Source organism: Aedes aegypti, chromosome 2 (assembly GCF_002204515.2).
Source record: "Aedes aegypti strain LVP_AGWG chromosome 2, AaegL5.0 Primary Assembly, whole genome shotgun sequence".
Classification (NCBI taxonomy): Eukaryota; Metazoa; Arthropoda; class Insecta; order Diptera; family Culicidae; genus Aedes; species Aedes aegypti.
This window is the reverse complement of record NC_035108.1, coordinates 231684490-231710625: the sequence shown is the minus strand read 5'-3', so window position 1 is coordinate 231710625 and position 26136 is coordinate 231684490. Positions and strand designations below refer to the sequence as shown.

At 37.1% G+C, this 26136-nt stretch overlaps 1 protein-coding gene across 1 annotated transcript; it reads left to right on the top strand.

Annotated features, from left to right (window-relative positions):
• The first annotated feature begins 605 nt into the window (after positions 1-605).
• Positions 606-23824, top strand: LOC110676455. The gene is made up of 4 exons (XM_021844392.1): positions 606-1017; positions 20744-20890; positions 23196-23457; positions 23519-23824. The coding sequence occupies exons 1-4, from the start codon at positions 882-884 to the stop codon at positions 23664-23666; spliced, it is 693 nt and encodes a 230-aa protein (XP_021700084.1). The 5' UTR covers positions 606-881; the 3' UTR covers positions 23667-23824.
• The last annotated feature ends 2312 nt before the right edge of the window (positions 23825-26136 follow it).

Here is a 26136-nt window from a genome sequence, read left to right as displayed (position 1 = left end):
ATTTTTTTGCAATTTCGTAGAAGACCACTTGAGGGTATCAGAAATTATATAGGAATGCATTCACCATTATTTTACGATTTCTGAAAAATTGTTGTGTTATGATTCATTACGCAACTCAAAACAGTTGCGTAATGAATACATACAGCACTGGTTTCTGTTGCGTAATGACTATTCCCGCACTGCATACTTTAGTCCTTCAGTGCAGGAGAGTAAACAGTTTCATGACAGATTGGCGTGATGAAAAACAGCCTAATGAGAAATTGCAAAAAACCATGTACCTACCCAACATAGGCAACTTGATGAGATTCTGTAGTTGACTTGAATTTCGCGAAAATAACGTGCCTTCCCTCTTCACAGTAGTTTGAAATCGTGTATATTCGCCAATTGATTATTGCTTTTTTTATATATATAAAATATCCATAATCTCTGGGGGGTGGGGGGACTGAATGATTCTGGGAGAAGAGAGCTGACCCCCCTGCGCCCCTCCCTGTTCGTACGCCAATGGGCTTTCCCTGACTTATTCAATAGAAACTTCCATTATTTTTCAAATCTATTTTTTTTAATCTAGGCTTAAGGTATAAGCTTAAAACAATCTTACGGTCAGGTCAGACTTTTGCGCATATCTATCAACATTCATCATATCTCTCAAGAAAATATTGCCGGATTTAAACATAGAAAATGCTGACCAACAGAGTCCTTAGGAATTGCATACCATGGCCATGGTGTGCAGTTATATTTCGAACTCGTTTTAGCGTAAGGCTAAACCAGCTTTGCATCGGTGCGGACATACGAGCGAGGTTGACCGTTACCATCATTTTGCTTTCGGCCGCTGAAGACGACACATTTATTTGCATTCATTGAAGTGTGTTATCCAATGCGTGATGGAGAAGGCTTATTTCCTGTTATCAGTGGCATCTCTTGCAACAGTGCTGCTTATTATCCCTTATATTCGAGCCGTCGACCTACCTGCAGAAATATGGGAACCTAAATCAGCTGAGGAGTTGCGCAATTTTATTCGTGAGTATGCTCAAAGTGTGTTATTCTTGTGTCATCTTCCGTAACGGAATGTGAAAGTGCCGACTGATGGATTATGAATATAATGAAATATTAAGTAATGCGAGGGTGAAAGTGAAACGTAGGTCAACTATAAATGTGTCATCTATGTACATACACGTTGGAAACCGTAATAAACTGTGAACTGCATAGGGTTTAACAAACTTGTATTCCTGTTGGAAAGTGCCGGTTCGGTGATAATTATGTAGATCTCGTACATTCATGAACCTGTGGACAGCATAGGAAGCATTTAATAAACTGATAAATTACTACTAAGACACCATGATGGACGATTGAGTAATAACTGCCGTAGAAGCGTTAAAGAAATATAAATCCTGCACATATAAGGCCGGAACAAATCTTAAAATCTTCTTTTGTCACCTTCCATCAAAATGTGTCGAGGGGGGGGACAAAAAATAATAATATGGAAATTCAGGGAAATTCATCATTTTTATTCTTATATGGTGAAAAACCATGTTTTGCCACATACATCCGTCAAATCAAAATGTTTGAATAATAAACACGACTTTTTTTAATTGTTCGTAACATCGATGGCATAACATTTTTCATAAAACGGCTTTCAAATTGTACTCTAGCTATTGACAACTTCAAGAAGACTGCGAAAATGTTGCACTTATATGCAACTAGAAAACATATTTAGATTGTATCAATTTGGTCCAACATGTATGTAACATTAGGGCGATTCAAATTTTAAAAATGTTTGGAAATCCAATCTCTCATATCTTCCGTATAATCTTCACCATAAAAATAGTGTTCTGTGAAATTTTCAGCTTTCTAGGTGGTGGTTTAAAGGTGGCTCAAAGACGATGTAGGTTTATATGAAAATTAAGATGCAGAAATTCTGAAAAATGTTTTAATTACGTTAGTACTGTAAGTACAAACATATCATCCCATAGGAAAAACTTATTCTACAAGTCTTAATGAAGGAAGTTGCTGAAGAAACAAATGCGTTTTGAGCAAATTTTGTTTGGGATTTTTGTAGACGTTTGTAGGGCTGTGAAGCTAAATAATAGCTAACAAACTCATGAATGTCTTTTCTCCTATCGGTCGGATTGAATTGCTCTCTTCAACAAACTTCTTTATTATGGTTTGAGGAATGAGTTTTTATTATGGGATGATAAATTTGTACTTACATTCCAGTACTAACTTGCTTAGAACATTTTTCAGCATTTCTCTATAGTTATTTCCATATAAACCAACATCGTCTTTGGGCCACCTTCAAATCACCACCTAGAAAGTTGAAAATTTCACCGAACTCTATGTTTATGGTAAGGATTGTAAGAAAGATATGGAAATTTCCTTGACTTCCCTGGGCATAAAGCGTCATCGTACCTGCCACATGATATACGAATGCGAAATGGCAACTTTGGAAAAGAAAGCTCTCAGTTAATAACTGTGAAAGTGTTCATAAGGACACTAAGCTGAGAAGCAGCCTCTGTCCCAGTGGGGACGTATAATGTCAAGAAGAAGAATAATTCATGTAAATCATAAGAAATCTATGTTACAGTAAAAAAAACAGACAGATTGAGGACTTGTAATCCAATAACACATGTTATCTCATATAATACAGTTAAAACGAATTACAAAGCGTGCTAAATAACACGAAGAATAATGAAAATCTACACTGAAAATAAGATATTTTATTTATTTTCCCCTTCTGACTTTTTGAAAATTTTGAAGGGGGGGGGAGACAAAAGTAAAATTTCAAATTTGTTCCGGCCTAATTAGCGTACACATTTATTTATTTTTTCACCGGCCTCAGCAAAATGAGTCAACAATAATTCAACAGCTTAGATTTTGGTAGTTTTCAATGCAAAATCTCTGTTGGATACTTATTTTACCGCCATTTCGATAATCCAAAAAGCCCGTGTCTCGTTTAAAAATTCCATAAGAAGAGGCATTTTCAAAGACAAGAGATTTTATTTGATCAATCACAGTAAGCTGAATTCAAGGAGTTGGGAGTAGGAAAACTATTTGCTGAAGCAGTTCTAAAAGTGCTCGGAACAAAAGTTTTTGCAAGAAATCATTGTATAAAAAGTTATCAGGAAAAAACTGATTTTTCAGGACCACCCTAACTTGTTTGTTTAACAATATCATAACTTGTGAACAATAAGATATATAAATTTGGGTTCTTCGGCAAAGTTGCTCCAAATCGGTCGTTTTAAAACATTGTTGAACATTGTATAGCCTAAATGCGTCGTTTATATTCTGATCTCGTAAACAATGAAGCCCATTCTAATTCCACATCACTGAAAATTTTTTTGATGTTTTTCAGAAACTTTCCCGAAGACACCATATATCTAAGACTGACGGTTTAGGCGCAAACATTTTTGTCTTTCTAGATATGGCTTCGACCAAATTACGTCTGTTTGTTTTTAATTTTCCTGGTAACGGAGTGATCTTCAATCTTTTTTTATTCTTTACTAGCCTAATTTGGTAAAACTAAGTTAAGATTTGATAAACACTTTGTTAACAACATATTGTATTTCATTTGCCGTAGCAGTTGAGAATTTCTACAGGTGAGTTTGTTTCACCTGCTTACTAGATAGAGAAAAAAACGCCTTCAATTTACTCGACCTTGAAATCGTTTTATTTTTTCCTATTAGGGAAAGTGTACCAGTTATGGCCATAGTGGTTCCTTATTTGGCCATACGTGACATTTTGATAACTTTCACATTTTAAATCTTTTTGAATGCTTGAACATCAAGATTTATCTTCAATCTAACTACTACAATACACAAAAATTTTCAAAATTTGAAGACATAAAAATAATGACGTATGGCGAAATATGGAACCACTATGTCCATAACTGGTACACTCACCCTACCTATTTATCAAACATTTGTGTAATGTCGATCTCTCCCTATCTCGATGTTGGTCTAAAATTATTATTTATTTTATTTGACATTTGTTCCAATGTTTAAACATTGGATATGTAACTAATAAGTACTATATTTCCCTGGAAGCTTTAGAGTCCTTCTTAATTTTTTTTTTAATCCTCTGCAGAGCTTTCTTCCTGGTATTACAACAGCTAGTCCATATTGGTACAGCATACAACATGGCTGGCCTGAAAATTTGTTCGGAGATCAAAAGCTTGTTCTTAAGACAATGTTTTGATTTTCTGTTAATGAGTGGATTTGTATTTGTATTTGTATTTGTATTTGTATTTTTACTTCATCTGACAACTAGTGGTCTTAATGAATAAATTAATAATTACTACAATAATGGAGCTTTGACAAGACAGAATCGGTAACTATATACTAAGGACGATTACGCATACGATTTCTAAACGACAATACAGAACTATTAAAATCAAACAAATTAAAATTCTCTTGCAGTCGTCGGCTTATACTATTAATCGGACAGTTGCTTCCGTAGAGCGTCCGTCTTGGAGATTGTCGCAAAACTTGTCGGGATCTTAATGGGCGGTGTGGAGCGTAAAGGTTCATTTGTCCAAGCAATTCTGGGCTGTCAACCTCAGCGCAGAGAATTTTGGCGCCAAAAACAGCTTGGCCGATTCGTCGTCTCTTTTCCAAAGGTTCGATACCCAGTAAAGCACAGCGGTGTTCATACGGCGGTAGATGCAAAGGATCCGACCAAGGTAAGTCGCGCAACGCACACCTGACGAATTTACGCTGTACAGCTTCTATTCGAGATATCCAGTTTGCTTCGTAAGGTGCCCATACAACAGAACCAAACTCGAGTATGGATCGAACCAATGAACAATATAAGGATCGCAGACACAGTGGGTCATCAAACTCGTTGGCAATCTTGAAAATGAATCCAAGCTGGCGGTTGGCACGATCGATTATCGCCGAGAAGTGCATTTTGAATGTCAGGCGGCTATCAAGAATTATCCCTAAATCCTTGACTTGTTCCACTCGATTTAACGGTTCACTGTTGATCGAGTAGTTGTGTCGAATAGGGTTCTTTGATCGGCTGAAGGAGATTACTGAACACTTCGAAGCACTAACCATTAGAAAATTGACTGCGCACCATTCGCAAAACAAATCCAGTTGCTCTTGTAGTTGTCGACAATCCTCAATACGACGAATGACAAGAAAGATTTTCAAATCGTCAGCGTAAAATAAAACACAGCAATTCGTCAGCGGAAGCGACGCATCGTTGAAAAACAACACAAACAGCAGAGGTCCTAAGTTGCTCCCTTGCGGTACACCACATTCTGGAGAGAAAGGTGTTGCGACAGCAGATCCAATCTTCACAATCAGTTGACGGCCAGTTAAATACGATTGCAACCATTCACAGATTCTCATCGATGCTCCTAGTTTGCTCAGCTTGGCCACCAAAATGTCATGATTTACCGTATCAAACGCAGCTTTTATATCGGTGTATATACTATCGACCTGAGCGCCTCCGTCCATTTTGTTAATGCAGAACGATGTATATTCACACAAGTTAGTTTGCACTGAGCGCTGAGGATAGAATCCATGTTGTGCTGTTGAAATATAATGTTTGCACGCCTCGATCAAGACATTATGAACAACAATTTCAAAGCATTTAGACCCGGCTGGAAGCGTTGTTATACCCCGATAGTTTTGAACATCAGTTTTACTTCCTTTTTTGAAAACAGGTTTCATGAACGATTTCTTCCATGCACTAGGAAATTGTTGATTTCGCAGTGACAAATTAAAAATAGCTTGCAGTGGTACAACTAAAAGTTCACCGCATTTCTTCAAAACGCAGGCGGGAATCCCATCTGGACCAGGTAACGTTGACGGTTTAAGTTTCTTCAGAGCGTTTTTCACCATTATCTGGTTTATTTCAAAAATATCGAAGTCAAACACGTTGGTAGGAAGGATTGCGGTAGCTGCATCGACATCTCGCGGAGTGGGAATTGCAGTTTCAAAAACGCTTTTGAAACGTGTAGCAAACAAATCACATTTGGATTCGGCATCATTGGCAGTTATCTCACCAAGATGCATTGTGCATGGCAGGCCAATCTCTTTGCGTTTAGAATTGACGAAATTCCAAAATTGTTTTGGGTGTTTCCGTAAATTCTCCTGAATGCGTTTCACATGTTTACTATACAAAAACCGGTTATAGCATCTATAACGACGACTCGATTGGACAAAATTTCGTTTGTTGAATTCATTTTTCGTGGCAGATAATCTTCGAAGCGTGTTAGAGCGAATCCTCCGAAGTTGACGCAGCCGTGGATTTGACCAAGGTGGCTTATTCGCTGGTCTAGATAACGGAACACAATTCGAAAAGCAATCGAGGAGTGTCCTATTGAAATTTGAAACAGCTTCGTCAACGTTACGACTTTGTGACACAACAGACCAATCAACTTGTGATAGCGCATTGTTGAGTGCATCGTAATCAACTCTACTGAAATCGCGGTTGACATCGACCGGGTCTTCTGCAAAAGTAATGCATTCCGGAGCTTTTATTGCCACGTCCAATACTGGATGGAAAACATCAACGTTAACGATTGACTCTAGCGACTCATCGACTGAACTACAACTCGTTCATTTGAATATACCAGATCAAGCGTTCTATTCATATGGTTTCGTATTAGATTACGCTGCTTCAATCCATTAAAAGCCAAGCCATCAAGTAGTACACGACTAGCGGGCGTTAAAGATGAGAGGAATGGGTCCGCAAAAGCGTATTCGTTGTTTGCAGGGGTCCAAACAATGCGTGGTTGATTAAAATCACCGAACAAAATGACTCCATCATTGATATTCATCACGCGATTAATTTCGGTGACAGCGTCTATGTGAAGTTGTATGCAATCACAATCTACAGCCTTTTCAGGAGGTACATATGACACTCCTACGAAAACAGCGCCGAAGTTCGTTGTTATCTTAGCCCACAAGGTTTCCACCGTTGTACTTGAGGCAGCTTGAATCATCGAAGAACCAAATTTGTTCGAAACAGCGATTAACACACCTCCACCACGTGTTCTAATACTGTTTGCCCGAGAACGATCGACTCTAAAAACACTGAAATGACGACTATCGAATAGTTGACTAGAATATACGCTATCGTCCAACCACGTTTCCGTCAGCACATAAACATCGTAGTTGAGATCCAACACAGCTACGAAGACATCGTCGATTTTCGTTTTTAGTCCACGCGTATTTTGGTAATACAAACGAAGTCCATATGAATCCCGGGATGAGGCAGTACTATCCAAATATCTCGTTGCTCGTTGGTTAGCACTGAAACACGGAAAAACATCAGGCAAGGAATCGCTGTTTGAACATGCATACTTGCCTGTTTTTAGAAGGTGGAAGACCCCATCACTACCCTCAACCACAGGACCAGAACGGCTCCGACGACAGGAACCTGCGAGCACGACTGGGTTGAGGAGATCAGGGGCTTCCATAATGCTGCAGGCAGTGCGTTCTGGTTCGGCAGGTCCATCGAAGTTCAGTGATGTTGAATTATTATCGGATTCGTTCGAAGATATATTATCGACAACGTAGTGCTGACGAAGCGAGTTGGAATAGACGGAGAAAGAATCAGCGCAAATCAGGGGATCACAGTATGGATACTTGCCTGAGAATGGGGTTTGGGAAACCCTGTCACCATCATCGACCACAGGTCCAGAACGACTTTGGCGGCAGGATCCAGCATGCACGACTGGGTCGAGTGGCTCAAGGGTTTCCCTAGTACCTAGGGCAGTGCGTTCTGGGATGCGATGATTATTCGATCCGGTTTATCCGGTTTATGACGTTTTCATCATCTCCGCAAAATATTAGATTCGGCTGGTGCAGTTTTTGAAAAAAGTGTATAGCGGAATTAAAATGGTTTATTTTGCACGCGTTCTGCTTTGTTAAAGCCCAAGCAGCAGCTGTAAAGCATCGAAGGCGAACCTCAAATTTTCAGGAGCGCGAGTCCGGAGAGCCGGACAGCGGATCGGAGTGAGGGCTTGATAGAATAGCTACTCGCTGGTGGTGACCAATCGATCAGGTTTTCAGGTTGAACCGCTGTCTGGTTCTCTAGATTTGTGCTTTTGGGGGTTTGAGTTTAGGATTCGTTCCATTTTCACCCGAAAAATCGCTTATTTTTGCGTCGTTGCGTCGCCGGAGTTTTTTTCTCGTTTTGCACGCGTTCTGAGTACAAACGAGTTCAGGTTTTCGCGTGTATTGCCGGTATGCTATTTTGCTGCTGTGAAATGGGCATGCTAATTAAAGTAGCTACAGCTGCTCAATCAAGGATGGATGATCAATTTGGTGGGCTCGTTTCAGGCTTTTATTTGAAATGTACAATATCACCCTCCGCTGTAAACAAGTCCAACGTTCGATCGAATCCTATTCGTGATTCGTACGTAAACAAGAATAGGGGTGTATATTATTATATTATGAAACAGATTCATTTTTTCATTGCAACGGTAGGAATATTACTTGAATGATTTGATTAAAAAAATATGAACAGTTCGTCACTGTAAGTGTCGACATACACTCTTGTACATAAACATTGGAAACCCCATACCTTTCCTTTTACCCGATTTTTATCATTATAAAAATAACTTCACATCACTTACCAAGGTGAACCGTGACCATGCAGCTATGATCCCTCCCCACTAACAAAACTCCTTCCCATGACAACCATGGAGATGCAGAGGTGATCTCGGTCTCTAGTAGCAATGGATGTCACACTAACATTCCTTCCCTTCCAGATGACCGTAAGGACGTGACCGGCGCCGTTATTGACTTTTTAATGTTTGGAGTTCTCGAAAGTGTACATTGAAGGTGGAAAGCTACTTCTCTTGGTTCCTTGTACAACTTCGCTTATTCTGGTCAACCACGGAGTACCAACTACGAGTTGTACAGTCATCAATGCTTATGCTTATGCTTGATGAGTGGATAAAGACATTTTATTTCTATATTTGTTACATTTGGCTTGAATGCCCTCAATGTGATTTTTGAAAGTATTTTTTTAATCTAACAAGAGCCAAAGATACTTAACTTCATACACTGAAACAAGCGTTGAAGTAATGAGAACCATGAACGAGCTTTTAAATTTACTATTTCAACCACGTTTGAACTGTCATGAATGCTTTTTATTTGCGTTTTGTTCTCTCTCAATTCAACCGTATCGATAGCCGTGCGGTAAGCGTTCGTGCTTGACAATCGACAGAACCTTGGTTCGATTCTGGTCTGCTGCAAGTTTTTAACCATGATATAGTATTTTTTTCTATACAAATGGTGCCATGGTAAAATTGAATGCACAAATTATTCGAAATAAATGCGAATTTAGTCTGCACAAATCAAGTGGCGTTGTGTATTTAATTTAACCCTCTAATATAGTATTTTCAACCGCAACGCTGTTCTCAGTGTAAATTTATTGGAATCGAGACAATATGTCTACTTGAAAGTTCCAAATAATGAGCTTTTGGTTGATGTGGGAATATTATTAATTGAGTTTTGGAAGCATTAGGAGAAATCTTCCATTTATGCAAGTATGAAGAAAAAATATCCAAACTTTTTTTGCAATCTAGTACAGATGACACGAAGGTTTCGTCCTTAGGCGGAGAGTCCTGTGTCATCCGCAAATATAGCTGTTGGCTTGTATTTTTATTGTCAGTGCTGTAAAATTTTAGAAACGGTTTCTCACCGAAAATTACATTAAAATATCATATGAACCGTTTTCGATGTAGAGTAGGGTGTAGATATGGAGTAGGGTTTGGCTTATTTTTCAAAAGTTCTCAATACCCAAAATGTTTGTGCTCTAAGAATTCAAATCACATTAAAACATAAACCTCAAAATATGAGCCAAAAATATTAACATTTAGAGGCAAGCGTCTTTAAGGTGAATTTTCATGTTAAAAAAATGACCTTCAGTGAAGTAAATAAACTATGTTATTTTTCAACCAATTTTGAAACTTTTAGCACCATTATCATCAAAATTAATTTTATGAAAACTTAGTAGAACATCAAATTTGTCTAAAATCAAAACTAGTCTTAGTTAAAAATACTTTTTATTTAAATATTTACTCATTTCACTAAAAACATCATTTTTGTTTGACCATAACTTCATAAATATTCAATCGATTTCGAATATTTAACACATTTTTCTAAAAAATGATTTTGACTTAGTTATTCAACAAAAACTACCCAAAAAAAAATGATTTTTGTAATAAAAAATCAAACTACTTTGGATTATTGAGGTTTTTTCGCCGGAAATTGCATTTTTTTCTATAGAATAAAAATTTATAAAGCATCTTGCCTTAATTACGAGCTGGATAGTACATATATTTTTAACACGTGCAAACATATTTTTGTTTCAATTGAATTAGCTTCAAAAGCATGTAAAAAGATTCGGAATCGGTTGAGTAATCATGAAGCTATGCTGAAACAAAGTTGAATTTTTTAGTAAAATGAGGAAAAAATTGGAATAAATTACTTTTAACAAAAACTTGTTTTGATTTTAGACAAATTTGGTGTTCTACAAAGTTTTCATAAATATAATTTTGATGACTGTAGGAGACTGCGTGAGCACAGTGAAATTAGTTTCTAAGCGAACTGATTATAGGCTACTCGATTACATTTCATTCAAAGTTACTCTGAAATGGAAATGGAAAGATTTGGCCATGATTGCATCAACTTGGCCGGTCGGAATTCGATTTCGAGAATTTCAAAAACACCGACAATGCAACACTTGGAAGCCTTAAAAACGTTCTATCTTACTGTGGAATAATATTATTGTAGAATCCTGATATGTTTGAATATGTTTCGTGAGTGTTTCTGTGTTAAATTTTGATGTTATTGTTACGATTATGTTGAAAACTTGATTGAATGAAATAATTAATGAATGATGAATGATTAAGATAAGATGTACGATTTAGTAATAAGATGTGAGATGCTTATTTTTTAATCTAATTAGTCTGTACAACATTATAAGTTGAAGATGGTGAAGTGAAGTAGATAAATAAAAATAAAATAAAATAACTTTGATGGTATTGATGCAATTTTAAATTTTTAAATCGGTTGAAAACTAACAAAGTTATGAAAAAACCTGAAGGTCGTAGACACAAAAGTCAATTTGGACAAATTGAGATGTAAGGTTGTGAAAAATAATAGAATCGTTCTGGTGGGCTTCGATCCCACGACTCCCAATACGCTAGACTGGGCGCGTTAACCAACTACGCCACAGAACGGGTAACGATTCTGCAGCGCAATCGGCCAACCTGAAACCAAAGTCCGTCACGACCCCATTTTCTCCTTCACAACCCTACACCTCCTTCGGCTCTCTGAGATGCCCAATTCGACTCTCCTAAGCGTGCCTACGAACAACAGTGAGAGATTTTATTTTTAGCGTCGCACTGTTGCCTTGTTTGTGCCACACTACTCATTAGCCAACGTTGGCTCAATGAGATGGTTAGTATGGGATCGAAGCCCACCAGAACGATTCTATTATTTTTCACAACCTTACATCTCAATTTGTCCAAATTGACTTTTGTGTCTACGACCTTCAGGTTTTTTCAAAACACCGTCGGCTGGTTAAGCCGTAATAGACATGACAACCCTAGTTGAGTAAAATTGAGCGGCGATCTCTCTATCGCAAAAGGGGTCGATATGACGAGATACGACCACGTCGAAAGCCGGACCCATACTAACCATCTCATTGAGCCAACGTTGGCTAATGAGTAGTGTGGCACAAACAAGGCAACAGTGCGACGCTAAAAATAAAATCTCTCACTGTTGTTCGTAGGCACGCTTAGGAGAGTCGAATTGGGCATCTCAGAGAGCCGAAGGAGGTGTAGGGTTGTGAAGGAGAAAATGGGGTCGTGACGGACTTTGGTTTCAGGTTGGCCGATTGCGCTGCAGAATCGTTACCCGTTCTGTGGCGTAGTTGGTTAACGCGCCCAGTCTAGCGTATTGGGAGTCGTGGGATCGAAGCCCACCAGAACGATTCTATTATTTTTCACAACCTTACATCTCAATTTGTCCAAATTGACTTTTGTGTCTACGACCTTCAGGTTTTTTCAAAACACCGTCGGCTGGTTAAGCCGTAATAGACATGACAACCCTAGTTGAGCAACAAAGTTATGGTTACTTCACCTTCAAGACGCTTGCGCGACCTCTAAATGGAAATATTTTTGGCTCAGATTTTGAGGTTTCTCAATTAATGTGATTTAAATTCAGTAGAACACACGAGTTTTTGGTCTTAAGAACTTTTGAAAAATAAACCGCACCCTAATGTACGACGTTTTGAATTTTCTGTTACGTTTACCTCGGTCCCGCGTTATGAAATTTTCCGAAATTCAGCTTGTGCTTTGAAACAATTCTTTCCGAAACAAAGCTTTGCGTAGTAAAATAAACATAAAAATCAGTATTTAAAAAGCTACATTAGTGCAAAAAAATGTGAATTGGCTTTTGGAATAAATGTGCACCTGATGTGTGATCGATCGTGAGCGTTTTCTGGCATGAGCGAAAGGAGATGGAAGCGCAGTAGATGAAAGCTTCCTAAGCAACCATAAGTTCGGATTTTACTTGAGAATTGAAATCAGAAGTTCACATCAGGTTCGAATGTTGTTCCATGGAACTTTACTGCTGATTAAAAGACGATACAATTTCAAACAGAACTTCATTCTCAAAAAAAAACCGTATGTATTTGCTAAATACTTTAAAGTGCATAAAAAGTTGCATACTTTCTTTCAAAACAACTTGAAAGTTCAAAAACTTGAATACAGAGTTCATTGAAGGTACTAACCGTACTCAAGTCGAACTTCTCTCCGACTTGAAAATTGAAATAAAGTTCGATATAAGATTTCACAGCAACTTGATACGGATCGAATTGAACTTGCTGTGAACTTTCAGCAACCGGTTCACTTAATTTCAAACCGTACCTATTGTAAACTTCTTTTAAACTTGGGAATTATTTATGATCCGGAAAAATAATTGAATCAATCAGACTAAAAATTAACGTAATTCACCACTCAACATTTCCACTGTTTCACATCATCACGATTAAAAAAATATCGTTACCTTTTGTAAGCAGTAGGGTCGGTGTTCCCTTAGTAGACAGTCCCCTATAGTCGCACTAGTGACTTTTTACGGCCGTTTCGCTAGTTTTCGTAGTAAAATATTTTTTGGAATGAAGATCAGTAGCTATTTATCTATAAGTACCATTGATACACAGTACGATTTTGTTCAAAAAATGATCGAAATAAACAGTTTTGCTTAAAATTTTAGCTCCCTTGCACCTATAGTTAACCTAATAATCCTATAGTAGCACTACTAAGAGAAACTATTTTTTATTAAACAAATTATTTGATAAACTAAGAACTTTTTTACATCAATCGAAAGCATTTGATCCACACATCCAAATATAAAAGATTTGTAAACATACGGTTTTGATTTATATTTGGCGTACTCCATGAGGCTAGTGCTACTATAGGAACTATAGTGGCACAAGCGATAATAAATACAAAAACATGAGTTTTCGTATGTTTCATATTTTTTCCACAAAGTCTAGATAAAAAGCTTTCAGATGATATAAAATTAATGCCGCTGGCTTTATTTTTAGATTTTATACGAATATTTGTTCTTAGCTATGAGGCTATTGGTACATCGACCCTAAGTATTGTTTGAATGAATGCACTTCCTAGCACGATGACTTCCTTGAACGGATACACTTCCTAGCACGAGTACCATAATGTCGCTGTATTTTGTTTCACGAGCTGTCGAACATATTCATCGCTTAACTAAGATTTCACTTTATCATAAAGTTCACCTACCTCCATCTGAAAATTTCCATTCCTTTCAATAAATTGATTTGTGCGGGAGGATTACAGCACTGCTCCTAGCAGAGTCGAGTGCAACAGCTTTATATGCGTAATATATTCTATTGCCTCGAATGTTCTCGTCCTAATTGGCACTATTGATTTCGGCCTGAAAGCTGATAATTTCTGAAGAACTCAGCAATTTGTTTCACTTTTATATGAGATTGAATTTTCCATATTTTAGACACTTATTTCAATGAAAATAGGACACCTGCGAAAACAAAACAATCTGAGAAATGTCAAACCACGCAAGTTTAAGAGAAGTTCCTAGTGCACTTGTTTGAACTTTAAAGTGCCTATTAAGTTTTATGTGAACTTCGAAGAGAAATTGAAGTTCACAACAAGTTTCGAAATGGGAACATTGAAGTACATACATAAGAAATCAAGACATTGCGTTATTTCTTAAGCAACAGCACAACACGTATGTGGAGCAGCGGTACGTACTACAAATTCAACGATGACGACTTGAGTTCGAGTCTTGCAGCAGACATTGAAAAACAAACAATCATAGTAGCTAAAAATTCTCCAAATGACTAGTCATAAAAAACATCTGATCGAAAATGTGACACAGCACACCGATAGAGAGAAAAAGTGTTTTATTTTTACATTTTTGTTATCCCAATTGGAGTTTCTTTTTGAGCTGAATTACATTTTTTACAGCAGCTTAAAGAAACGTTTTGTGAACTTAAGTTCGGATAATTACTTAAAAAGTACGCTGTATAGAACGCATTCCATTATCCTTCGATGAGCTGAATAAGCCTAAACATGCTCTTTTGTCCGAACTAGGGTAAATTATTGGTTGCTTGGGTTACATGGCGATGACAGCAACACCGTGGCCTTCGATCATCTTGGTGACATTGTTCTGATTATTATTATTATTATTTCTCGATTACTTTTTCAAATCGACGTAAGTAACTTTCATACGGTTTTGAGAAAACTAATTGAGAAGAATCACAACCTGTCTTCTAAAACTGTTTTGAAATGAATCACCTTTTTAACATTTTTTCGCCGTGTACATCGCTTAAATTTTGCATACAATCAGATCGCGTTCAAAAACTAGGTAGTTTCTATAATTTTCAACAAGAATAATTATAACAAAATGATAAGCCGTTTCATACAGTTACTTTCGACGTTTTTCTATCAGTTGAAAATCGGCTCAAGTAGTGTTTTGTTTTGATTCGTGGTAGAGTGTCCATTTCCCGGCCAATTTGCTCGTCCCGGGATTCGGGAAAAAAAATCTATGCTCGTCCCGGGAAATCCCGGGATCCCGGGATTTATTAAATTTTCAATAAAACTAGCATTTCGGTTGAATTGGAAGTACAAATTCAACAATAAAATATTTTTTCAATGAAATAAACAGATAATGTAACTTTTCAAAATAATATGTTAATTATAGCAAACCATATTTCAGATAAGACTTTCTTTTTCTGATGAAATAATCTAACAATAATCTAAACTTAGCTTGACTAATTACGGATTTTCTATGGATTTTTTCAAATTCGTCATAGCACATATGAATGGAAGTATGGTTAAAACAAAACAAAAGTCACAATTTTAAAGCAATTTGCTTCAAACATTTGAAAAGTCATAAAAACTTTAAAACAAAAGAAGCGATTAAAGATCATTGAAGGTATTGTAGATCATGCTTAAAGTTAATTACTGAAAATTATTGACTGAAGTTCACTGCTGTGAATCGCAAGTCAGTCTTATCTGCATTTTGGTCAAAATTGAATTGATATTTCATTAAAGTTTTCATTATATCTTCTAATGATCTTTCAACTGCACTAACGAGAAATCACTTTTTGTTCAGTAAAATTAGGAAAAACACCAAGTCGAATTGTCCCATAATGAAAAGTAAACGCATGTTAGTACCACTGCAGATTTTTGCATCGTGATTCACAAAAATGAATCGTTATTTGGTCATCTTTATATTTTTCTAGGAAAGATTTGGAAAAGTTTTATTGACTTGTACTTGTGTACTTCCAATTTTTATCTCAGCATAGGCTTATAAAAACGACTAATGTTGGAAAAAAAAAGCATTAAAACTTTACAACTAGACAAATAAAAATATGTGTTTCTTACTTGGTCGGTGTTCAGACAGACTGAACCAAGTGCTTTTTTAAATGATTTCAGGAAAACGTACCCCAAGCGTCAAGAATAACAATATATTCGCATTTTTTGCTATAATAATAGAACTTATCTGTTTGGGAGTTCTGTCTGATCTTTCGACCTTGACGCTTGCTTCTACGGGGGCCAGCGACGAGGGCAGGATCAAACATGTCGCGCGTCGGTCTAGTAAGTAAAAAAGTGGCGTGATCGGTTAGTTCTTTTTGATCCTTCGACCTTGACGCTTGCTGCTGGGCAGTGCGTCAAGAAAGCCAAGTTTCTTTTTCCTTTTCGGGGCGCGCTTTTTTTTTTCTGAGTGCTTTTATATAGCCGAGCAAACGAGTGAGGCTGAGAGTGGATTGTGGCTGCACAGTGAAGGATAAAGGATCAATTGATGAGCTCGTTTCATGCTACTATTTCTAATCTATAAAATATGTATGACTGCACATTTAATCGTTACAATTGTGGGACGTAAATATGAATTTTCAACAAACTATGAATTGTTCGTCACTGTGAGTGTCGACACAAACTCTGATTCATGAATTATTTATGTTTCACATTTTTTTTATTATTTTCAGAACACCCCTTTTTAACTTTATTTTTGTAATTAAAAAAAAAAACTTTGAATGGTTCGACACTACAAGTGTAGACTTGCGAAAAGTTCACTTTATTCAACAAACTTTGGATAGTTCGCCACTGTAAGTGTCGGCATAAGAATAAGAGTGTTCTATGATGTTCCAACCAATCAAGTTTTTTGTTTCTTTTCAAATAAGTAAAATATAATAACACATGCTTTCGTCCTGACAGCTGTAGGAATGTTACATTTAGGTATTTGTTCAACAAACTTTGAATGGTTCGTCACCTCAAGTGTCGGCATAATTTTCCACTACATAGAAATTGTTCTTATCAAATGAAAATTTTATATTTACAAATAAGCATTTATATATCTCACAAATCATTATTTATCATGGTCTAATCGCTTATCAAAGTGAATCCTGTGACCCAACGATCCTTCCCATTAACAAACATCCCTCCCAGTAACCTTTGTGGAGATGCAGAGGCAAACACGGTCTCCAAATAGCAAAGATTACACACTAACATTCCTTCCCCCAATCCCACCTGACTGCAAGGACGTGGCCGGCGCCGTTATTGACCCTGTATAAATAGAGGCACTGAATTATGCACATTGAAGAAGATTATGGCCAATCCCAGCCAAACTTCTAGTTGATTCTTTGTGCATTTTCACTGACTTCGGTCAATCACGGAATAGCAACCATTGATATGTGTAGTCAGTCTAAGCTAAGCTAAGCTAATAATAGAACTTATCTGTTTGGTAAAACATATGTATCAAAATAGCATCGGGAAAATCAGAATCGGCGGAGTTCCTGGCATATCTTTACAAGGCCAAAATATCATTATTCCGGTCTGTCTGAACACTGACCAGTTGGTAAATTAATCTTTTCATGAAAATAATTGTTCGTTTATTTTCTTTCCCATTATGCTTTACTACTTTATCAAATAAGGTTGATAGTGAGGAAAAATGACATTGTTTTTCATTGAAATTTAGTGGTTTTCATCAAATTCTACGTACATTCCGGGAATCCCGGGATTCCCGGGATGCCAGAAATAAAATCCCGGGAAACGGGAAATCCCGAAATTTGTCAAATCCCGGGATTTCTTGTCCCGGGATGTCCCGGGATGGACACTCTAATTCGTGGTTAAGTCACTTTTTGTCTCTCTATACAGCGGGGCGGCGAAAGTACACGGGAAAAAATACTGTGGTAAAAATAACTATTTTAGCTGACTACGCCCATTCTTAAAACTACCATGGGAATTCAGACCAATTTACTATGTTAACGGTACACCCCACCGCATTACTGGTACATTTGAAAGAAATAATTTACAACAATCTGATTCCAACTACAGACATGGTAAAATCAAGCGCATTTCTGGTCTGCTGAAAATTGCCGGTGCGAGCGCTTAAGTTAACCCCCTAAAATGGTAGTTTTTACCGCACAATTTTTTTGCGTGTAGTGGTTAGGTTGCGAAAGTTGAAAATCTTACTTTCGTCGTTTTGTAAATCGGGAAATTAAACGTTCTAAAAGTGAAAAATCTAGTTGGGGAGAAGCGGAACATGTGGAATTTCGCCTGCGAAACACGTAGGATCAATAAAGTAAGTTTATTCACTTTTTTGACTTGAGACTATTTGAACAAGTTTTCGAGATTTCAAGTTTTATTTACATATCAAAACAAATAGGGGAAAGTGGTCCAAAATGCCAGTTTGAGAATTTATGGCGTTTTCGCGTGTGTTCGTTGTGATTCACATTCAATTTAAATACATAAATTGCTGTTTTACGGGAGGGGGGTTAGAGTAACTTTTCTTTTCGTTTCAGAGAGCGAGTAAGGGCGCTTAAGCCCAGGCTTTAGAGCCAGGACATACGGGAGAAATACCTGTGTCCCATCCTAGGAAAACGACAAACAACAATGGAGTGCGCATTAACTTTCTTAGCAACGCCACTCCCAACGATTTTGCATATCTCCCTAAATGGAACGGTTGGTACGGTTGTCCCCGTTTCTAGAGTGCCTGTAAACAAGAGTGACGTCATGTTCCAGTTTTGACAGGTCTCCTGCTCGTTTGGAACGCGGATTTGTATGGAAATGACAGTTCGCCGCTGTTCCAATTTTGACATTGACGCCACTCTTATCTAGATCCACTCTGCCCGTTTCTTCCCTCATAATATTTCAAAATTTTCTGTTTATCTTTTTATTCATTCGTGAATAATCTGATCGCCGGAAATTGTTGAATTACCTTCAAACCCCAATTCTGCACAGTGGGCCTGGCCATTTTAATATTTGTATCAAATCATTGATATGCTGCAAATATTAATGCTGACAAGAAAATACTGGAAGAAAGTTCAGTATTTCCAGGATGCTTTTCAACATTGGCTGTGCAAGCACTTAGAATAGAATAGAATAAAATAAGCCGCACCCTAATGTACAGCGCATAAAACTGTGTAAATAAAGAGTTGGTGTTCCTCAAGGCAGCATTTTGAGACAAATATTGTACGGGTACTATAAAGCTATTTGTCACATAAAAAAAACCCGTAATTTGCTGAAAATGTCACGCTATCTTTTAAAATAATAAAATTATCCAAATAATCCAAATATTTTTTTTTAATTACCCTGTATCCGGCGCAAAAGGGCACAGGCAACCCTTACATATTATGAAAATACCATATTTTCCATATTTTCTCATTCGGCAGGTGATTAGAGTTAATCAACAAATTTCATAACGCCAAAAATGGGTATTTTCGACACTCACGCACCCCTTCGTAACGCTTTTTGTATGAATATTTTACAAATTTTGTATGAGCCGTAACATCACGAGGACAGCACCCCAATCCCTTCAGCGTTATGAAATTTCTAAATGGGCCGTAAAAACTATTGTCTATAAGAGACTTTCCATGCGTTTCTATCACTCAATACAATCTAAACGTCATATGTACGTAAAAATTCACGTAGATTATTAAAAATCAACTTCTCAGAATTTCACCTGACTAAGTTACAATGGATTACCTGCTTTGTTTTTGTCCACAGTTGATCAGCAGAAGTTTTCTCATTTCATTTTGTATGGGGAAAGACATCGAAATTAAAATATCTTGTGAATGGGAGCTTTAATCGAAAAAAAATTGGTAAGTTTGTTAGTCATCATCTTTACGCAAAATTGGTACCAAATATTTTTTCAAAAAATAGTACCCAAATTTGAGAAATTATTAGTTGCATTATGCATTTCGTCATTACACATTTAGCGATTTTCCGTGCATAGACACTAGCGCATGTGCGTTACTATATGATAAGTAGCGAATCAGGCTATGCATGTAACCCATTGTTTATCTACAAAATGAATAGTTTCATTAATTCATCAAATAAATTTTTAAGTTATACAATTAAAATTGTAGTAGCATGCAAATATAAGTATTTAGACCGATATAGATATTTTTCTGGAGATGAATCTGTCTACGGCAGAAAATCCCTACAGTAAAAAGTAATTCAATACCAGGATAAGTTTATAGGAAATACGGCACTGCCCATAACTGCATAACAGTCACATTCGACATTTTTGGCAAATTGGAGTTAACACCATGGAGAGTCATCAAATGATAAATACTTTCGATCAACTTACTGAAATCTGTGAGATTGTTCTAGAAAATTCGAAAAAAATACCAAGTTGTTTTGTCACATTGGCAATTGTAACCGCATAACAGTCACATTGAGATTATACATGAGCCTCATAATGTAGTAGCAACGAAATTTCTATCAGAATTATTTTCTGACTATTCACCCAATATGCGATATGAGTTGTACAAAATTTCAGCCTCAAATAAGCTCTTTTGAATTCTTAATGATTTTTTGAAATTTTAGTTTCCTCCCATACTGCAGTAAAATGCAAACTTTGTATCCCATTTACTCAATGCCTACTTTTGTCGAATGTTACAAATATGCAGTTATGGGCAGGGCAGGTACCAATTAATAATCGTATCAAACGAGAAAACTTCTTTCGATATAAATCTTACGATGCGGTTTAGTCTGCAGTTCACACAGTAAATAAGCTAAGATCATGCGCCATAGTGTTGATCTTTTCACAATAGAGTTTTGCTTACTTCTATGTGCTTCTATCTTCTTGCTTGATTCATATTTAAACGTGATATTTTATCATTTTAAGTGCGTTATACACAACAATACATGCGGTCTGCTTTAAACTCTCTATGAATTTTATTTATACTAAAACAATTTTATTTACTACAGAGACCAGTTTGTCGAGAGCGAAAGGCGATTCCGAAGACATCAATGCGCTTTCTAAACAATTACTTAGTCCAAATCCGCTAGCAACAGTCTCTGGATATTTCAAAAACGGATGTCAGTGTTCAAATGGACTATGCAGTTGTTGCACAGGTAAAGTTATTACATATTGAAATGCAATTAATTCCATCTAGTCTGTGAATGAGAAAGTTTTAAACACATCATTTCTATGTCATATAGTTGAGGGGTTGGAAGCTATTAGCCACAAAAAAGCAATCGATGGCTACCACCAGCTATAAGGCATTAACTATCCATAAAAGTATAACTGGTCCCATATGGAGTAAACTGCACGTTATTTTCTCAATGCCATATGGGACAGTTATACCTTTATGGACAGTTAACAACTGTGAAAAATATTCAGTTTTTACCAAGCCATCAAAGAATAAAGATTTATGAAGAAGTACAACATGTTAACGACGAGAATTTTTCAAGAACTCAACGTTTTGGAGGAACAGCTGCAGTTTACATCAAGTATCTGGATCTGGCGACAACAAATTTGAAGAAATCTACCGGCAAATAATGCGGTAGACTCAAGCGGCTGGGGGTAAAACGCCCGGTTGATGGAGATGATAGAACGCAACCAAGAAAACGTCTCCAATCGGTCCACGGGCAGTCCGGAATTCATCATCGAATCTCTGGCATCCAACATGTGGGAATTCGTCTACGATCCAGACAACGGGCTCGTTTTTTACCGGAAGTACGAAGACCTCTTCCTCTAGGGCAGAGCGAAGATGGACGATGCGCAAAAATGCGGTTGCTGTTGAGTAGCCTCAGCGAAACGACGTACGTCTACTTCGTACTCCCAAAGCACTCTTGTGAGTACTCGTTCGAAGAAACGGTGAAGAAGATGAAAGAGCTACTCAGCGTCCGAATCTCCCTGTTCAGCAAGCGGTACCAGTGCTTCTAGCTTACGAAGAACGATGTAGTCGATTTCTTAACGGACGGCAAACTAATGCTGTGAAGACTTCGAGCTCAGCAAGATCGTGGCGGATCAGTTCAAAAGCCTGATTTTCACCTGTGGGCTCCAATTGTCGAAAGACGCCGACATCCGAACGAGGCTACTATCCCATCTTGAGGCCAACGCGGCGGATGAATGCACACTGGAACCACTCATCACGGAGTGCCAACGTCTCCACAACCTCAAGCACGGCACAGCCATGGTAGATCACAAGGAATCGTTGTGTACAATCTGTGCAGTCATTCCTTGACCGTTTCTTGTCCTATCCTTTTGCACAGCACTTATGATCAGCGTACCGGCCATCGAATATACAATACCCCTTTTTGTGGCCGGTTTGCTTGCAGTCTCGAAAATCGTGTTTCGTGTAGGTGCAGTCACTGACATAATGCATTCCGCCATACTTCCAGCAGGGCGTTCTTGAACCATCGAACTTCGTCTTCTTCTTCTCTTTGGAATCAGGTGGAGGCTTACATTTCGCTCATACTAGATCAGCTGTCGAAATTACTTTGGTGAAAAAGAGAAATTTTACTAGAGCGCTTAACGTTTCAGGGGCATACCACGCATAAGAAGGAAGTTCCTAACGGTGGATAATAACGGGTCTCAAGTCGCTCTGCTTTGGAAACCCGTCCGACATCACTATGTTTATATGACAATAACAGTAAATAAAGTACCGTGACACTGACACCAACTTTGGCGTTGGATATTTTTTCGGTTATTTATGGGTCCTCCGTGGAACCGGCTCCAAATAGGTCAATTTAATTTTTCTTCTAAACTGTCAAATTTGGGTGTTGAACTTTATCATTTAAAATACCCAACTCAGACCCAATCTAGTGAGACCATTTTAATGGTAGTGGTACCCAAAAATATACGAATAGTCGATAATATCCTCCAACCCCAAGTTCGAAATGTCCTCACTTTGCTGAATACCTGGTACACAACTAAGTCCTGAAACTTTCATATCATTCGAATGCCAATATCCTTCGAATGATTTCCCACGATCGTGTATGGGTTAACTTTTGAAAACTATAAGGTTTAACACACAAACTTAATAGTTGAGAAGAAAAAAAATACCTTTCTTGGGTAGTTTGTTTTAGTATTGCAATTAGGACTAGGGGGTGACTGGTTAAATCCCAGAAATTTCGATTTTTGTGAAATTGTCTAATATACATGTATATATATATAGCGTTTAGTGCGAATATTCAAATTACCATTTTGTCTCAAATTTCGAACATGAGTCGTATTACGAAAACTCAATTTTCTCTTCATTAAAAAGTTATGAAAATAATAATCCTTACCTTTGAAATTGCTACTATGAATCATGCTTGGAATTTGAAACAAAACGGCACATTATGGTCTAGAGAGTCTCAGCAATCATCAAAAACATAACATTGCTTCGATTTCGTGCAAAAGGCCATTTTTAAATTCATATCGTTGTTTTAGGGGTGTTCAGTCTACGTGGGTGCATGAATCTTACGTACATACCGGAGGAATTTGCTTTCGATTTTCGAATGCTGGTCAACAATCGTGTTCTGTATAGAAACAGAGTCAGCGGAAAGAATCCACGACCCGTGTGTGTGAATCCACCAAGGTTCGACTATGTGGAAGTTTGCGCAAGGTTTTACGATCTATATTTTGTTGGGAGAAACGTACATGTATGCTTGGAAATGAACGGAAGCTTTGAAGGATATGAACTGTTTTCGAGGTATGCTATTGCAATGTTGGTATATGTTAAATTTATTAATATTTAAATGTTTAAATTTCAGAGAATTGAACTGTCTGCGAATGGGAGACAAAGGCGTGAAAATACTCAAGCCGGGTGAAGCGTCTGGTTTGAATAAACCGCCAGGACTTGATGCAGATATCGATGCTGGTACGGGAGATATCGATGATTACGATGAACATGTAGTATAACAGTAAATTGGATAACTGAGCTGATGGTTTATGGGACGTCCATTAAGTACGCCACGCAAAAATTGTTGTTTTTGAACCCCTCCTCCTCTCTCTGTATAACACTTTGTATACGAAAACAGCTATTTATCAAGACCCAGCTGAGGGTCGTGCGTTCGAATCCCACCGGTCGAGGATCTTTTCGTGTAGGAAATTGTCTCGATTTCAATGGGCAGAGTTTCTTCGTACCTGCCACACGATACACACATGCAAAAATGGTCAATTGGTAAAGAAAACTCTCAGTTAATAACTGTGAAAGTGCTCATGAGAACACCTCGCTAAGAAGCAGGCTCTGTCCTAGTTGGAACGTAACGCCAGAAATAAGGAGAAGAAGATACGGAAAATAAAATATTTTTTTTTATGGTTCCTATGTTTAACTGTCTTTCTCTTATTAATTGCATGACGTACTTAACGGACGACCCCTTATTTATTTATTTCGTCAAACGACGTAGACTAGTACATTTTACATATACATATTTTTGTTTTATTTCTTAATACTAAAATTATGAAATTTATAAAAAATATTGAAATAAAAAAAGTGTAGTGTAAGTAATGTTAATTTCATTTGGTTTTATTTTATGTGTTGCGATTTCTAATAGATTTGAAGTATGTTTTTAGATTTTGCCGGGACAATGTTGATTGTAAATGGCCATCATTTGATTTAGAGGCCCGTTTTTGGCATAATTTGTTCGATGATGATTTGTCAAGAATAAGTTACGATTTCGTAGTTGCCTAGAAGGAGCGTAGAAATTTAATTTTGATAAGATTTCTGTAGAATCAATACGTTGCGGAACGATATCATTTACAAATGAAACTCTTGCGATTTCACGCCGCTCTTTCAAAGTTTGTATGTCAATAAGCATGCAGCGTGCTTTGTAGGGTGGAAGTGGAAATGATGTCCAACCTAATTTACGAAGAGCATATAGTAGAAATTGTTTTTGTACAGATTCTAATCTTTCTTCGTGTGTCATTGAGAAAGGAGACCATACAATGCTGCAGTATTCCATGATTGATCTTACATATGCAATATATAGAGTTTTAATTGTGTATGGGTCATGAAAGTTGTAGCAGAAGCGTTTTATGAACCCTAGCATGTTATTAGCCCTGTGAATTATTGTATTGTAGTGGTCTACGAAAGAAAGCTTAGAGTCTAAGATTACTCCTAAGTCCCTTACTCTTTCAGATTTTTCCACATTTTGATTTCCTAATGAAATTGAAATTTGTGGTGTTGTTCTTTTTCTGCTAAATGATATTAGGTTGCATTTTTTTACATTCAGTTCTAATAGACTTTTTTTGCACCATATGTAGAATTTTTCTATTTCACTGCGGAATACATTGATGTCTTCTTCATTTCTTATTTCCAGGTAGAGCTTCATGTCATCGGCATAAATTAACACTTTGAGTTTATTGAAAATGAAGGAAATGTCGTTTACATACATAATAAAAAGAAGAGGTCCCAAATGAGAGCCTTGAGGGACACCCGAAGTGACTTGAATTGGTTTTGATTTGCTTCCTTTGAATTTTATTATTTGTTGGCGGTCAGTTAAATACGATTCAAGCCATTTCAGCAGTCTTGGCTCGATTCCAATTTTTCTTAGTTTGAAAAGTAGCATTGGTATGTCTATGCGATCAAATGCCTTGCTAAAGTCCGTATAAAGAGCTTCTACGTGGTTTCCATTGTCCATTGCATTCAATGAATAGTCAACAAATTGAAGTAAATTTGTTGAGGTCGAGCGACCTTTAAAGAAGCCATGTTGTGTGTCAGTAATTCTATTTTTGATTTGAAGAAATAGTTTTTCGTTGACAATTGACTCGAAAAGTTTTGGAATACAAGAGATAATGGCAATACCACGATAATTACGTATGTCAGATTTTTGGCCAGATTTAAAGATAGGCACTAAAAAGGAGCTTTTCCATATTTTTGGAAAGATTCCGGATTCAAGGGATTTATTGAAAAGCCAAAACAATGGCGCTGTAAGTTCTTTTGCTAAATTTTTCATAAATATTGGTGGAATCGTGTCAGGGCCGGGACCTTTTGAAGCGTCCAAATTCATTAGAGCGTCTGAAATTTCCCGCACATGGATTTGATTTACACCAATATCTCTAGAAAATTCCGGATAAAACGCAAAATAATTGCGATCGCGGTCTTCTTCCGAAAATGTAGTATAGATTTCTTAGAAAAAATTTGCATATAGATTGCAAATTTTTTCTGAGTTGTCACCCACATTTTCGGATGGAAAATTGTCAGATTTTAGTTTTGTTTTTACGTAATTGAAAAAGTTCTTTGGACAGGACTTTATTTCAAGTTCAGTTTTTGAATTGTATTCTTCAAAAGCATCACTGATGGCAAGATTCAATTGATTGCAAATGTCCAAATATTTTGCTAAGTTTTCATCTTTCTGGTGTTTCTTATAAATTTTGTGTGCCTTTTGCT